General features: G+C 49.9%; 2 protein-coding genes across 2 annotated transcripts in view; both read right to left on the bottom strand.

Annotated features, from left to right (window-relative positions):
• The window catches only part of LOC132827716 (baculoviral IAP repeat-containing protein 7-like), a 53,879-nt gene extending 47,956 nt beyond the window's left edge, over nucleotides 1-5,923 (bottom strand). Inside the window, exon 1 of the mRNA XM_060844400.1 lies at nucleotides 5,092-5,923. Within this exon, the coding sequence (XP_060700383.1) occupies nucleotides 5,092-5,923 (832 nt within the window). The remainder of the gene's footprint in view (nucleotides 1-5,091) is intronic.
• A 1,366-nt stretch (nucleotides 5,924-7,289) lies between these two features.
• Nucleotides 7,290-15,297, bottom strand: LOC132827868 (zinc finger protein 239-like). The gene is made up of 2 exons (XM_060844622.1): nucleotides 15,215-15,297; nucleotides 7,290-10,783 (listed from the first exon to the last, which is right to left on the bottom strand). Exon 2 carries the CDS (start codon nucleotides 10,444-10,446, stop codon nucleotides 9,769-9,771), a length of 678 nt encoding a protein of 225 aa, XP_060700605.1. The 5' UTR covers nucleotides 10,447-10,783; nucleotides 15,215-15,297; the 3' UTR covers nucleotides 7,290-9,768.
• Nucleotides 15,298-16,146: the final 849 nt, after the last annotated feature.

The following is a 16,146-nucleotide window of genomic DNA, read 5'->3' as shown; positions in this document are numbered from 1 at the left end:
CTTCATCTAGACAGTTAATGTTTAACATGAATAGTTGCGGTCCCAACACTGACCCCTGTAGAACCCCCACTAGTCACTGCCTACCTTTCTGAAAAAGACCCCATTTATTCCCACTCTCTGCCTCCTGCTAGTCAGCCAAATCCTCTATCCATACCCCAAACACCATGGGTTCTTTCATAGCCTCCTGTGCAGCACCATACCAAGAGCCTTCTGGAAATCCAAATAGATCACGTCCACTTGTTCTCCTTCGTCTCACCCGCTTGTTGCCTCCTCAAAAAGAATTCTAACTAATTTGTCAGGCATGACCTCTCATTGACAAAGCCCTGCTGATTCAGCCTTAGCTTACTTCCAAATATTTCACAATCTCATCCTTAATAATGAATTCCCAAATTTTACTGAGATCAGACTCACCTACAATTCTGCCTCCCTCCCTTTTTAAATGGGGTGTTACATTAGCCGGTTCCAAGTCCTCTTGTGCCCTCTCTAATTTCAGTGATTCCCGAAAGATCACAATCGATACCTTTGCAAACTCCTCAGTTTTCATCTTCAGAACTTTGGGTGTAGTCCATCTGGTCCTGGTGGCTTATCCCCTTTCCGACCTTTCAGTTTCTCCAGCACCGCCTCCTTAATGATGGCCACTACACTCACCTCTGACCCTCGACTCTCGAAGCTCTGCTGTGTAATCCTCTTTACCCATCTGTTCAGGTTAAGTGTGTTACAGTAAAGAGAGAGAGTTACTTTCTGGTGAAGAAGAAATCTGGTGTGATTTTGTTTTTAGCTCAAATGGCTATTAATCAGGCAAATTGATCACTTTGGTGGTCTGATTGGGATTGGGTTCATTTTGGGACAACTTGTGGAACTACAGGCATCACTATTGGGGCTTTTTTCCAGTTAAATTGTAACAGTTATGTGTGATTCTAGCACTAACCAACCCCTCACTGCCCCCAAATCTGTCCCTCTAATTTTCCTTTTCTATTCCCACCTGGTGAGTTCTTTTCACAATTACTTCGAGCTGTCATTTTATTCAATTTAAGAACTCCAAAATAAAGCCCTGTATATTTCCTGTAAAGTGTTTTCAACATTACACATTATTCTGGAAGAGTCAGTATAGAATTGTCTGGTAAACTAGGTCAGCTGATGATCTGTTTATAACAGATTGTCTCTCTGAGTAAACATTTCACTCTGCCCTACAATTTAAAACAAATTCAAACAAAGGATTTCAGAACTGCAGCCCAGAAACTACTACTGAAGCCTCAGAGAGAAAATAGAAACTCAAACCAATGGCACACCTTTCACTTTTATATCATTCCCGAGGTGAAAAGTAAAGTGTCTCACTGTTGTAATGCAGGAAATATGGGAGTTAACATACACACAGCAAGCTCTCACTTATCTGATGGGATGATTAGGTTAACTAAGGGATAAATATTTACGAGGACATGGGACAACATCCCTGCTCATCATCAAACAGATCTTAGTGGGATTCTTTCTCCTCTGTTGAGAGGCGCTATTTTAATGTCTCATTTGAAAGACACAGCCTCCGACAGTGCAGTGTCCCCTCAGTGCTGCACAAGGTGAAATGATAGGGATTTAACAGAGAGGAGGAGGAGGAGGATCTTCTTCACATGTAGACAGTTGTGATATTGTAGAATTTACCTCCAGGGTTAGTGATTGAGACAGGTGCTATTAGATATTGAAGACTACATTAGAGACATAGATCAGAGTAAAAAAAAATTGAATGTACGTAGGATGAGGATAGGTAAATGTTCTTATAAGATGAGAGAGAGAGCTCAGAAAGAGGCCACCAGCCAGTGACTGTTGTCATTGGTTTTGTTGCTGTCTGTGCCAGCTTTGACAGTAAATCCATTTAGTGCCAACCGCCTGCACTTTCCCCATTGGCCTGAGCACTTTCGCCTGCAGTTAGGTTTTTTTTTAATATTAGTATGGAACCAGGCCTTTTGACCCATCGAGTCCACACCAACCCTCGGAAGACCACCCCCTCCACCCCAATCCTATAACTCTGCATTTCCCATGGTTAATCCATCTAGGGTAGGACAGTGGCTCAGTGGTTAGCATTGCTGCCTCACAGCACCAGGGTCTCAGGTTCGATTTCAGCCTCAGGCGACTGTCTGTGTGGAGTTTGCACATTCTCCCTGTGTCTGTGTGGGTTTTCTTTGGGTGCTCCGGTTTCCTCCCACAGTTTAAAGATGTGCAGGCCAGGTGAATTGGCCAGGCTAACTTGCTCATCATGTTAGGTGCATTAGTCAGAGGGAAATGGGTCTGGGTGGGTTTCACTTCAGAGGGTCGGTGTGGACTTGTTGGGCTGAAGGGCCTGTTTACACACTGCATGGAATCTAGTTGAATCTAATCTAACCTGCACATCTTTGGATTGTTGGAGGAAACCCACACAGATGAGGGGAGAATGTGCAGACTCCACACAGACAGTCGCCGAGGGTGGAATCAAACCCGGATCCCTGATACTGCGAGGCAAGCAGTGCTATCCACTGTGCCACCATGTCATCTTAGTTATCCTGTCAAAACATTGAAATATTTGAACGCTGCCCTTAAATCTTCCTCAGCTTCTCCAGTGCCTCCACATAACCAAATGTCCTCATCCCTGTACCGTTCCAGTAAATCTCTTCTGTGCCCTCTCTTAAGGCTGTACCATCCTCCACAAAGTGTGGTGCTCAGAGTAGGGATAATGGTAGCAAAGCAGCATATACCTGAACCAGTAATCCATCGGGACAAGGGGTAAAATCTCAACACACCAGCTGGTGATATTTAAATTCAATTAATGGATCTGGAATTGAAAGCCAATCTCATGAAACAATTTCTTTTTTGGTAAAAAGTCCATCTGGTTCACTAATGTCCTTCAGGGAAGGAAACCTGCTGTCCTTACCTGGTCTGGCCTACATCACTCCTAACGACCCTCTGAAATGGCCTAAAAAGCCACTCAGGTCAAGTGCAGTCAAGAATGGGTAATAAATGCTGCCCTTGCCAGTGACATCACATTTCATCATAGAACATTTAAACGTTTATTATGCTTCTCCTTGTTCTTCTCATCAAAATCCATCACTTTTAATTTATTTGAATTATATCTTACCTGCCATTTGTCTTCCTATTTTTCTGAGGTCTTCATTAAGTCTATTCCTATTCTCTTTATTGCTTACTATGTTTCTCAATCCTGTGTCATCTGCAAACTTTGAATTTAGACCCGATGTACCCAAGTGTAGGTCATTAATATAGGTCAAAGATCATTGACCCCAATAGTGATCCCTGGGGAACATCACTGCATCCTTCTGTCCTCCCTGAACAACCACTATTCATCATACTCCTTGGGTTTTCAATCCCTTGGTCAATTGCATATCCATTCTGCCACTGTCCCTTTTAATCCCAGGAGCTTTATTTCAATAACAAATGTATTATCTGGAACTTTGTTAAATGCATGAGTCTGGGCCTCTGGATTACTCATCAAGTGATATTCACACATCACCATTTCTTTATGCAAACATTGAAAATATGTGGCAGAGGAGGACATTCATCCCATGGTATTGATGCTGGTCAAAAGGACAGCTTTCCAGCTTGATCCAATTCTCTTGGTTCGTGGTCCTATAGCTTATACACTTTAATGCACATTGCAATGTTTAACTATGACATGGGTTGTTGTCTCTACTATCCTTTCAGGCAGTTAGTTCCAGATCCCCACAAATTATTACCTAATTCCCCTCTAAGCTTCTATCAACTACCTTTAATCTATAGAAACTGAAAGAACTGTGGATGCTCGAAATCAGAATCAAAAATAGAAATTGCTGGAAAAGCTCAGCAGGTCTGGCAGCATCTGTGAAGAGAAATCAGAGTTAATGTTTCAGGTCCAGTGACCCTTCTTCAGAAATTCTAACTCTGATGCTGCCAGACCTGTTGCATTATTCCAAAAATTTGTGTTGGTTCCTCAAATCTATATTCTATTGTATTGACCTGTCAAGAGTGAGGAGGAAAGTCCTATCTCGGCTTATTATAATACACTCAATTAAATTTCCACTAGCTTCCTTTGAACTTAACGAAATAACCCCAGCCTATTCCATGTTTGCTTTTGGCTAAATTTCTCCATTCCTGACAATATCCTCCAAATTCTTCTCTGCACCTTCTCCAGTACCATCACATCCTCCCTATAATGTGGAACCTGAACTGTATGCAGGATTACTAGTCAGCATTAATTCCCTGTTTTAATATTGTGCATTGGCTAATGAGGGAAAGCAACTAGGAGAAACTGAGGACTGCAAAAGCACAGCAGGTCAGGCAGCATCAAAGGAGCAGGAGAATCGACGTTTCGGACATAAGCCCTTCTTCAGGATTATGCCCGAAACGTCAATTCTCCTGCTCCTTTGATGCTGCCTGACCTGCTGTGCTTTTCCAGCAACACATTTTTCAGTAATAAGGGAAAGCATCCAGTGTCATCTTAACCAGCTTATCCACCTGGGAGCAAAATGAAGATACATTTCGAAGCCCCTCTGAACCATTAAACCTCTACGTTTTCTCCCACTTGTGTATTCCTTTATTGTGACTGACCTCCCCAAATACACCACATTTCTCCAGGTTGAATTCCATTTGCTACTTTTCTGTCCACTTGACCAGCTTACTGACATCTTCCTTCAGTCTACAGCTTTCCTTCTCACCAGCAACCACACAGCCAATGTTTGTATCCTTACATAGGAACACCATCACAGCAAAGTTCCACTCCAATCCACTCATCATATCGACTTGGTAATACATCACTGTTCCTTAAGTGTTGCTGGGTCAAACTCTTGGAACTCTTTCCCACTAACAGCACTGAGAGTCGACCTCCAACAGCTCCAAGGCGGCAGCTCATCACCAGCTTCTCAAGGACTACTAAGGATGGGCAATAACCCACATCCCATAACTGAAGAAAATCCTTCCTAAAACGTACATCGCACATATTGATATTCAGGTTCATTTGTCAATTGTACATTCATTCTGCAAGATTATTAACAGCTTCCTGCACTAACTGTTTAGTATTGCAGTCCTTTATACCCTACCCACCCACCATCACCAATATGAAGAGGTATTAAGCCTTACCAGTGTAGAAGAAGCCAGCACGGGCCAGTTGTTGTGGTTGGATGGGGAAGCCAGCCGGCCAGTTCTGGAAGGTTCTCAATCTCGCCTCCTCCGCATCCATCTCTATATTGATTGGCGGTGCTGGGTCCTCCATACTTATCCGCTGGAGCTGGCTAATGATTTGCCCGTCCACTGCGTCAGTCTTTTGCTGTTTTCGGCTGGGGTCAACACCATTCTTCAGGTCACAGGCACAGGAACAAGGGAGACAACGCCTTCCTGGCTCTGACCTGGAATATCTGACCGGTGACCAATGTCTCAAGGTGGTGCTGTGGAAATGCAGGTTTCCGCCTGACTGCTGCCAGAATGTTCTCTGGGTTTTGCCTTCTGGTCTTAGAGGCGAGTGGTCGTAGATTGGATTAGGAACCCTTTCACTTTTCACACAGTCTGTTTCTTCAATAATGGCATGACTATTCCCCAGACACTGGCACCTGAGGACCCCCACAGGATCAGCTTGCACCGAGAGCTTGGAGACTGCCTGAGGTTGACCCAGATCCCCACAGGTTCCTCTCCCAAGATACCAGATCCCGACTGCTGGCCTACCTTCCAGGCAATGGAGCTGATTGCCTGGGCAGTGTGGTCTAGCCTGGGCCAGGTCATAGGACAATGTGGGTTCACCTATGCTGGGGAGTTGCTCCCATACCCCAATGCTATAAGGGTCAGAGGGGATTGCTTGACCTCTTTCTACACTCTTCACCTCTGCAGGCCCCCTCTGAGCACTGTCCCTCCCTACAGTCACTCGATCTACACTCTCCCACACTGCAACTGCCCTCCCCATCGACTCCTCATTCTCCATCCTTCCTAAGTATTTGGGACAGCTCTCAGATTCCGACTTTAAATCAACATTCTTTGCAATAAACAAAACAAAACGGATGACTAAGAGGTATGTGAGGCCAGCTTCAAACCACTGGGCAACCCTTTAACCATGGCAAATACTTACAATAACCCCTCCAGCATTTAACACCAGTATCATGGGTAACTTCCTTTCACTAGTATCGCTCTAAATAAAGGCTAATTGACAGAATCCCATAACCCAACGAAGGCATTTAACCAAAAATAATGCACTCAACGGTGTATCATCATTGGTCAGAATTGATTCCAGTTTAGACTCAACCTTGAGTGGCCTTCTTTCTCGCACAATATTCACTGTCTGAGAGTGTGCAGTAGACTGTGAGAGACTGAACAGTCCAGTAAACTATTCTCTTGTTCCAGTGCAGAGTGTTGAGCTCTGAGCGATTCCATGTGATCACACTCAACCTGGACTGGAAAAAGCCAGAGTCACATTCTGCTGAGCTGGTCTGTCCTGTCACAATCACCACCTCAGCTCTTTACCGTGTCTTTGTGAAACCATGCCACATCGCAGTTGAAATACAAACTAACTTTTAGATGGAGAGTTAGATAAAGACACTAGTTTGATCACTCAGAAGGTACACGTTGAAAACAATTTTCGGCTGGTCAAAACTAGAGTGCAGAGTGCTACTTATGGATGTGGGCAGCACTTTTGCATCTGAATCAGAGATGTGTAGATTCAAGCCCCACTGCAGGGGTTTGTGTAAATATCTAGACTAACCCAAGTATGGACTCCTAAGGGAGTCCAGCACTTCCATCGGAATAAGAAGTTAAACTGTCCTCTCATTATCACTGTGCTGTCTGTAAGAATCTTGCTGTGTGCAAATGAATTGCTGTCTTTCCCATAAGGTGACCATTACAGTTCTTACTTCACTGCTGCTTTGGAACATCCTGGGGATGGAATGGTGATAGAAAAATACAAGTTCTTGCTGTTCCTTTCCTCGTTACTCTCGTCAATTGCTATCTCCTCTTCTTTTGAGGACGTTGACCATTTTCTAGATTCAGTGAGTGCTCCGAATCCCCTTTTCTTACCACCATGTCGAGAGAGAGGGATATCTCTGTCCAATCCACCTCAGGCTGTGTGCTAAGCAGACCTATCTGATGCGTGGTTATTGTCATAGTTAATCTGACCCTTAATTAACTTAATTGAGTCGGTTAATAGCATTACTGTTAATAAACATGTTTCTGGACTCAATTTGATTACCTACCTTTTATTACTGACTGGGGTCTGTTTCTCTCAGTTCACCAAGTGGTGATAGATATCAGAGGTTAAATAGTTAGACAGAGTCGAGACATATACTTTTTAGGTCACAGTTTTATTTAAACTTGCACATCACAAAACTCTGCATTTCTTTTGACTTACTCTTCTTTAAAAACATTTTAAAATTCTGATTCAAATTACTCAGATATGTTCTGACATACCTCTGGGACAAATGGGACTTGAATCTGAACCTTCTGGATGAGGTGAGGATACTAGCACTGGAACGTAAGTCCTTTAAAATAATGATTGAAAATGTATAATTAACCTGTTCACGCACGTCATGACATCTCAGGATCAAGTGGGACTTGAACCTAGATACTCTGATCCAGATAAAAACTGAAAGAATTGCAGATGCTGTAAATCAGAAACAAAAACAGAAGTTGCTGGAAAAGCTCAGCAGGGCTGGCAGCGTCTGTGAAGAGAAATTAAAGATAACGTTTCCTGAGGAAGGGTCACCAGACCGGAAAGGTTAACTCTGATTTCTCTTCAGAGATGCTGTCAGACCTGAGCTTTTCTAGCCACTTGTTTTTGACTCTGGCTCAGAGTAGGGACACTACCACAGCATCACAAAAGCCTTCAAAGATCTCATTACAGAACAACCTCGGTTATCTTAATGTCAATTATCCGAATTTCAGATTATGCAAACAAGATCTCAAGGTCCCATAAAAATGTTATCCATTATCTGAACAATCAGTTATCTGAACAAAATACTCCTCACCCGTCTCATTCGGATATTCTGTACAAGTAACTGACTCATTTCTAACAAATTTGTAATTTGTTTTATTACTTTTAACTCCTTGGTATTTCACATTTAATTCTGTTAATAGGATGCCAATAAGTAAGGTCCCTCTCAGCCCTTGTTAGTGACAGTAAAAAGTACTATTTAAAAGGCGTGGAATAATCAAGGACAGTCAACATGGATGTGAGAAGGAACGTCATGTCTAATGAATGTGAATGAATTTTCTGAGGATATAACAAGGAGGGTTAACATGGTTAGCAAACAGGGGGAAAGTGAGGACTGCAGATGCTGGAGATCAGAGTTGAAGAGTGTGCTGCTGGAAAATCACAGCCGGCCAGGCAGCATCGATTCTCCTGCTCCATCGTTAGTAAACAAACATACATATGAATTAGGAGGAAACTGAAATTGCTGGGAAAACTCGAAGTCTGGCAGCATCTGTGAAGAGAAAGAAAGTTAATGTTTTGGGTGCAGTGACCCTTCTCCAGCATCTGCCAATTGTTTCTGTTTTTGTGAATTAGGAGTACGTTTCTCAGTCCCTGGAACCTGCTTTTCAGTCCTATCATAGCTGATTTGACTATGGCTCAATCCCATATTTATACATACCCCTAAAAACCTCTGATTCCATCCTTTGTTAAGAATCTAACACTACCTTAAAGACATTCAATGACCGCGCTCTTGATTCTCTCTGAGGAAGAGACTTTCACAGAATCATGATCCTCAGAAAAATAAAAATCTCATCTTCATCTCAGATGGAAGATTAATTTTTGAACTGTGTTCCCTGGCTCTAGTCTCTCCATGAAATATCCTTTCAACATCCACATTCCAGTCCCCCTCAGGATCTCTTTTAAAAAAAAAAATCACCTCTTTTCTAAACTCCAGCAGATACAGCTCAGTCTGTCCAGCCTTTCCTCATAAAATAACCCTCTCCATGCCAGGAAACAGGTGAGTGGTACTTCTCAATACAGTAACACATTTGTAACGCTTCTGAAATGAGACTAAAACTGAAAGCACGACTACTGACGTGGTTTCATCAATCCCTTTACAACTGTAGTAAACCATCCCTACTTGACATTCTATTCTCCGTGCAATAAGTAACAACCTTCCGTTTGCCTTCCTAATAACTTGCTGCTTTTGCAACTGAAGTTTTGAAATTATTGTACCAGGGTAGCCAACACCTCTGTTCCTTAGTTTTGCAATCTCTCCCCATTTAACTAATGCTGTTTTTCTATTCTTGTCAGTGGACAAGGCCACATTTTTCCACAATTACATTTCACATTCTACATTTTTTTGCACATTCACCTTTTGCCAATTCCTCATGCACTCCAGACAAGGGGTTCAATAATCCATTAGAGATTTCTCAGTAAGTACCTTTCACAAGTGGTGAAAATGTGCGGCTCACAAAGAAAGTGAGTGGTTGAAAAGCATTTAAGGGGAAGGTCTCATAGGAGAGAAAGGAAGGAATATTAAGATATGCTGATGGAAAATGAAGAGGGGCTTATGTGCAGCATAAGCACTGGCATTGAACAATTAAGCCAACTGGCCTGGCCATGCACTGCAGAGTCAACAGAGACGGATTTAGTTGTTTCCCATCTACCTGGCGTGGTAGAAAACACGTGTAGCTTATAGCAAATGTACATCACAGCTTTTCTGGATGATTTCAGTGCAAATGGACCCTCGCTGGTCAAACAGCATCAGTCCACTGGAAACAATATCCTGAGGTCAGCCACTTCTACAAGCAGAATGAATATGATTCAGTCCAAGATGGGATTACCAGCAGCAACAACAGCAGAATCTAACTGCTGTGAACTCGCTGGTGTGTCTGTAGACTGGATGACTGAGTGAATCCCTTCCCACACAGAGGGCAGGTGAACGGCCTCTCTCCAGTGTGAACTCGCTGGTGTGTCTGCAGGTGAGATGCCCGAGTGAATCCCTTCTCACACACGGAGCAGATGAATGGCCTCTCCCCAGTGTGAACTCGTTGGTGTGTCAACAGGTTGGAGGATTTTCTGAACCTCTTGGCACAGTGGGAGCAGCTGAACGGTCTCTCCTCAGTGTGGATGCGCTGGTGGACCATCAGTTCCTGACAGCTTTTGAAGCCATTCCCACAGTTATCACATTTGAAAGGTCTCTCATTCGTGTGACTGAAATGGTGTCGCAGTAGACTGGAGGACTGAGTGAATCCCTTGCCACACACAGAGCAGGTGAACGGCCGTTCCCCAGTGTGGACTCGCTGGTGCTTCCTCAGGGTAGATGAATCACTGAATCCATTCCCACACTCGGAGCAGGAGAATGGCTTCTCTCCAGTGTGGACTCGCTGGTGTAACAGTAAGTGGGACGACTGAGTGAATCGCTTCCCACACACAGTGCAGGTGAACGGCCTCTCCCCATTGTGAACACGTCGGTGGGTTTCCAGCTCGGATGGTGATCGGAATCCTTTCCCACAGTCTCCACATTTCCAAGGTTTCTCCATGGCGCGAGGCCCTAGTGCGGGTGGACAGTTTGAGTTTTGCCCAGACACACATGTACCGTGTCTCCCAGTGTGAATGGTTCCTTTCCACAGGGTGGGTAACTAGTTAAAGGTCCTTCCCCAGGCAGTGCTCTGGAACACTTTATCTTGGACTTGTCAGTGCTTTTCCAGGCTCTCTGCCATTTGAAATGCTTTCACTGCAGTCAGAACAAATAAACATTCTTTTCCTTATATTTAAAGGCCGAAGACATTCTGGTCCTGATGAATCGAGTGACCTGGTCAGATTTTGATGTCAGATTTGCTTCAAATTTCCTGTCTTCAAGTCGTCCCTTCTATTACCCTGTAAAAAGAGTTTACAGAAAGCATCGTGAGTACAGGACAGAAATTCAGAACAGAAAATACTAGTTTGTGTCAAACAAGTTCTCCTCTTGTTGCACCAGAGCTGTAAATCCTCCATTCTTCTCTGGGAAATAAAAAATTGTTGTAAAGTCCCTGCTTTATTCCACCCTGTTCAATTGTTGGTCTGTCAGTTTTTTTTATTCTTTCACTGGATGAGGGGTTGCCAAACTCTAAAAGCCCTTGCATTACCTCATAGATGGAGGAACAAAATCAACAGGAGCTTTCAAAATGGGATTGGACAGGTACTTGATTCCTGGGTGACAGGGAAAGAGTGGGGAAGTGGGATTGCAAGTTCAAATTGGGCTAATTGGCCCCATTCTGTGCTATATCATCTTAGGATTCTGTATGGACAGGTGATTTGACACAGGGAGTGGTGCAACTAGGGAGAGTTCTGGCACAGGGATGGAGTTGTGTCACGTTCTTCCTGCCCTCTCTCCGCTTACCCATCCCCAACCGCAACCCCTTCCCCAACTCCATCCCCATCCCCTTCCCCCCTCCCCAACCCCCATCCCATCCCCCCAACCCCCTAACCCCCATCCCATCCCCCCAACCCCCATCCCCCATCCCATCCCCCCAACCCCCATCCCATCCCCCCAACCCCCATCCCATCCCCCCAACCCCCATCCCATCCCCCCAACCCCCATCCCATCCCCCCAACCCCCATCCCATCCCCCCAACCCCCTAACCCCCATCCCATCCCCCCCAACCCCCTAACCCCATCCCATCACCCCCCAACTCCCAACCCCCATCCCATCCCCCCCCAACTCCCAACCCCCATCCCATCCCCCCCCAACTCCCAACCCCCATCCCATCCCCCCCCAACTCCCAACCCCCATCCCATCCCCCCCCAACTCCCAACCCCCATCCCATCCCCCCCCAACTCCCAACCCCCATCCCATCCCCCCCCAACTCCCAACCCCCATCCCATCCCCCCCCAACTCCCAACCCCCATCCCATCCCCCCCCAACTCCCAACCCCCATCCCATCACCCCCCCAACTCCCAACCCCCATCCCATCCCCCCCAACTCCCAACCCCCATCCCATCCCCCCCAACTCCCAACCCCCATCCCATCCCCCCCCAACTCCCAACCCCCATCCCATCCCCCCCAACTCCCAACCCCCATCCCATCCCCCCCAACTCCCAACCCCCATCCCATCCCCCCCAACTCCCAACTCCCATCCCCCCCTCCCCAACTCCCAACCCCCATCCCATCCCCCCCTCCCCAACCCCCATCCCATCCCCAACTCCCAACCCCCATCCCATCCCCCCCAACTCCCAACCCCCATCCCATCCCCCCAACTCCCATCCCATCCCCCCCAACTCCCATCCCCCCCTCCCCAACTCCCAACCCCCATCCCATCCCCCCCAACTCCCAACCCCCATCCCATCCCCCCAACTCCCATCCCATCCCCCCAACTCCCATCCCATCCCCCCAACTCCCATCCCATCCCCCCCAACTCCCATCCCCCCCAACTCCCATCCCCCCCTCCCCAACCCCCAACCCCCATCCCATCCCCCCCAACTCCCAACCCCCATCCCATCCCCCCCAACTCCCAACCCCCATCCCATCCCCCCCAACTCCCAACCCCCATCCCATCCCCCCAACCCCCTAACCCCATCCCATCCCCCCCAACCCCCTAACCCCATCCCATCCCCCCCCAACTCCCAACCCCCATCCCATCCCCCCCAACTCCCAACCCCCATCCCATCCCCCCCAACTCCCAACCCCCATCCCATCCCCCCCCAACTCCCAACCCCCATCCCATCACCCCCAACTCCCAACCCCCATCCCATCCCCCCCCAACTCCCAACCCCCATCCCATCCCCCCCAACTCCCAACCCCCATCCCATCCCCCCCCAACTCCCATCCCCCCCTCCCCAACCCCCATCCCATCCCCCCCAACTCCCAACCCCCATCCCATCCCCCCCCAACTCCCATCCCCCCCTCCCCAACCCCCATCCCATCCCCCCCAACTCCCAACCCCCATCCCATCCCCCCCAACTCCCAACCCCCATCCCATCCCCCCCAACTCCCAACCCCCATCCCATCCCCCCCAACTCCCAACCCCCATCCCATCCCCCCCAACTCCCAACCCCCATCCCATTCCCAACTCCCATCCCCCCCTCCCCAACCCCCAACCCCCATCCCATCCCCCCCAACTCCCAACCCCCATCCCATCAACTCCCATCCCCAACTCCCAACCCCCATCCCATCCCCCCCAACTCCCATCCCCCCCTCCCCAACCCCCAACCCCCATCCCATCCCCCCCAACTCCCAACCCCCATCCCATCCCCCCCAACTCCCAACCCCCATCCCATCCCCCCCAACTCCCATCCCCCCCTCCCCAACCCCCAACCCCCATCCCATCCCCCCCAACTCCCAACCCCCATCCCATCCCCCCCAACTCCCAACCCCCATCCCATCCCCCCCAACTCCCAACCCCCATCCCATCCCCCCCAACTCCCATCCCCCCCTCCCCAACCCCCAACCCCCATCCCATCCCCCCCAACTCCCAACCCCCATCCCATCCCCCCAACTCCCATCCCCAACTCCCAACCCCCATCCCATCCCCCCCAACTCCAAACCCCCATCCCATCCCCCCCAACTCCCAACCCCCATCCCATCCCCCCCAACTCCAAACCCCCATCCCATCCCCCCCAACTCCCATCCCCCCCTCCCCAACTCCCAACTCCCATCCCATCCCCCCAACTCCCATCCCCAACTCCCAACCCCCATCCCATCCCCCCCAACTCCCAACCCCCATCCCATCCCCCCCAACTCCCAACCCCCATCCCATCCCCCCCAACTCCCATCCCCCCCTCCCCAACTCCCAACCCCCATCCCATCCCCCCCAACTCCCAACCCCCATCCCATCCCCCCCAACTCCCAACCCCCATCCCATCCCCCCCAACTCCCAACCCCCATCCCATCCCCCCCAACTCCCAACCCCCATCCCATCCCCCCCAACTCCCATCCCCCCCTCCCCAACTCCCAACCCCCATCCCATCCCCCCCAACTCCCATCCCCCCCTCCCCAACCCCCAACCCCCATCCCATCCCCCCCAACTCCCAACCCCCATCCCATCCCCCCCAACCCCCAACCCCCATCCCATCCCCCCCAACTCCCAACCCCCATCCCATCCCCCCCAACTCCCAACCCCCATCCCATCCCCCCCAACTCCCAACCCCTATCCCATCCCCCCCAACTCCCATCCCCCCCTCCCCAACCCCCAACCCCCATCCCATCCCCCCCAACTCCCAACCCCCATCCCATCCCCCCCAACTCCCAACCCCTATCCCATCCCCCCCAACTCCCATCCCCCCCTCCCCAACCCCCAACCCCCATCCCATCCCCCCCAACTCCCAACCCCCATCCCATCCCCCCAACTCCCATCCCCAACTCCCAACCCCCATCCCATCCCCCCCAACTCCCAACCCCCATCCCATCCCCCCCAACTCCCATCCCCCCCTCCCCAACTCCCAACCCCCATCCCATCCCCCCCAACTCCCAACCCCCATCCCATCCCCCCAACTCCCATCCCCAACTCCCAACCCCCATCCCATCCCCCCCAACTCCCAACCCCCATCCCATCCCCCCCAACTCCCATCCCCCCCTCCCCAACTCCCAACCCCCATCCCATCCCCCCCTCCCCAACCCCCCCCCCCCCCATCCCATCCCCCCACCCCCATCCCATCCCCCCCAACTCCCAACCCCCATCCCATCCCCCCCAACTCCCAACCCCCATCCCATCCCCCCCAACTCCCATCCCCCCCTCCCCAACCCCCAACCCCCATCCCATCCCCCCCAACTCCCAACCCCCATCCCATCCCCCCAACTCCCATCCCCAACTCCCAACCCCCATCCCATCCCCCCCAACTCCCATCCCCCCCTCCCCAACCCCCATCCCATACCCCCCAACTCCCAACCCCCATCCCATCCCCCCAACTCCCAACCCCCATCCCATCCCCCCAACTCCCAACCCCCATCCCATCCCCCCAACTCCCATCCCCAACCCCCAACCCCCATCCCATCCCCCCCAACTCCCAACCCCCATCCCATCCCCCCCAACTCCCAACCCCCATCCCATCCCCCCCAACTCCCAACCCCCATCCCATCCCCCCAACTCCCATCCCCCCTCCCCAACCCCCAACCCCCATCCCATCCCCCCCCAACTCCCAACCCCCATCCCATCCCCCCAACTCCCATCCCCAACCCCCAACCCCCATCCCATCCCCCCCAACTCCCCATCCCAACCCATCCCCCCAACTCCATCCCCATTTTCCAAGCTCTTCTCCATCCTGATCCTGTTCCTGTTCCCCATGCCCTTCTCCTTCTCCATGCGGTAACCCTCCCCCCGGCCTGTCTCACACTCTCTCCCGGAGCTGCTCCATGCGGTAACCGCTCTCCCCGCCGCCGGGCTCGCCCCTGGCCCCCAACAGCGAGCTCCCAGATCCACGGCCAGATCTGCGCATGTGCGTGGTTATGGAGGGGCGGGGTCAGCGCCGCGACGACTGGTCCTCCAGTATCCCGACGGCGTCAGCGCCAGACCGCCGCCCGCATGCGCTGCTCCCGTGTTGTCTCCAATGACCAATAGGAAGGTTTGGAGGACCGGAAGTAACTGGTCCGCCAGCCAATCCACAGCCTGTTCTGCCCCCCCTGTACTCACACTGAATGATGTGATCTCCTCAGGCTGACATCTCTGAGTAAAACACTTACACTCCCTTCCCAACTCATGAGACAGTTTCAGGGAGGGTGCAGATCTGATAGCAGAGGCCTATGTCTCTCATTCTGATAAAAGTCCATTCTTAAAGACAGTTGCTTCCTGTCAATCCACAGGTGCTGAGTTTCTCCAACATTGAGTAAAAAGTGAGGTCTGCAGATGCTGGAGATCAGAGCTGAAAATGTGTTGCTGGTTAAAGCGCAGCAGGTCAGGCAGCATCTCAGGAACAAGAGTCCTTCATCAGGAATGAAGAAGGGCTTATGCCCGAAACGTTGAATTTCCTGTTCCTTGGAAGCTGCCTAACCTGCTGTGCTTTCTCCAACATTGAGCAACATAAACAGAAAAGCTCAGCAGGTCTGACAGCATGTGTGGAGAGAAATCAGAGTGAACATTTCAGGTCCCGTGACCCTTCCTTCATCAGCAACTTCTGTTTCAGATTCCCAGTATCCGCACAACTTTGTTTTATTTTACTGTTATTTACAAATAATTGATCTGGCTAAATGATCATTCCTAATTGATCATTCCCAATGCTTACAATTAAATGAGTGTTTTCTTCCAGCAGTTAGCCAATGTTTGATAATA

Source organism: Hemiscyllium ocellatum, chromosome 25 (genome assembly GCF_020745735.1).
Source record: "Hemiscyllium ocellatum isolate sHemOce1 chromosome 25, sHemOce1.pat.X.cur, whole genome shotgun sequence".
Taxonomy (NCBI): Eukaryota; Metazoa; Chordata; class Chondrichthyes; order Orectolobiformes; family Hemiscylliidae; genus Hemiscyllium; species Hemiscyllium ocellatum.
Note: the sequence above shows the minus strand (reverse complement) of the source record. Positions and strands in the feature narration are given on the sequence as shown.

What these genes read in the sequence shown, in the direction of transcription:
- LOC132827868 (XM_060844622.1), bottom strand. Translation starts at nt 10,446, where the DNA reads ATGGAGAAACCTTGGAAATGTGGAGACTGTGGGAAAGGATTCCGATCA.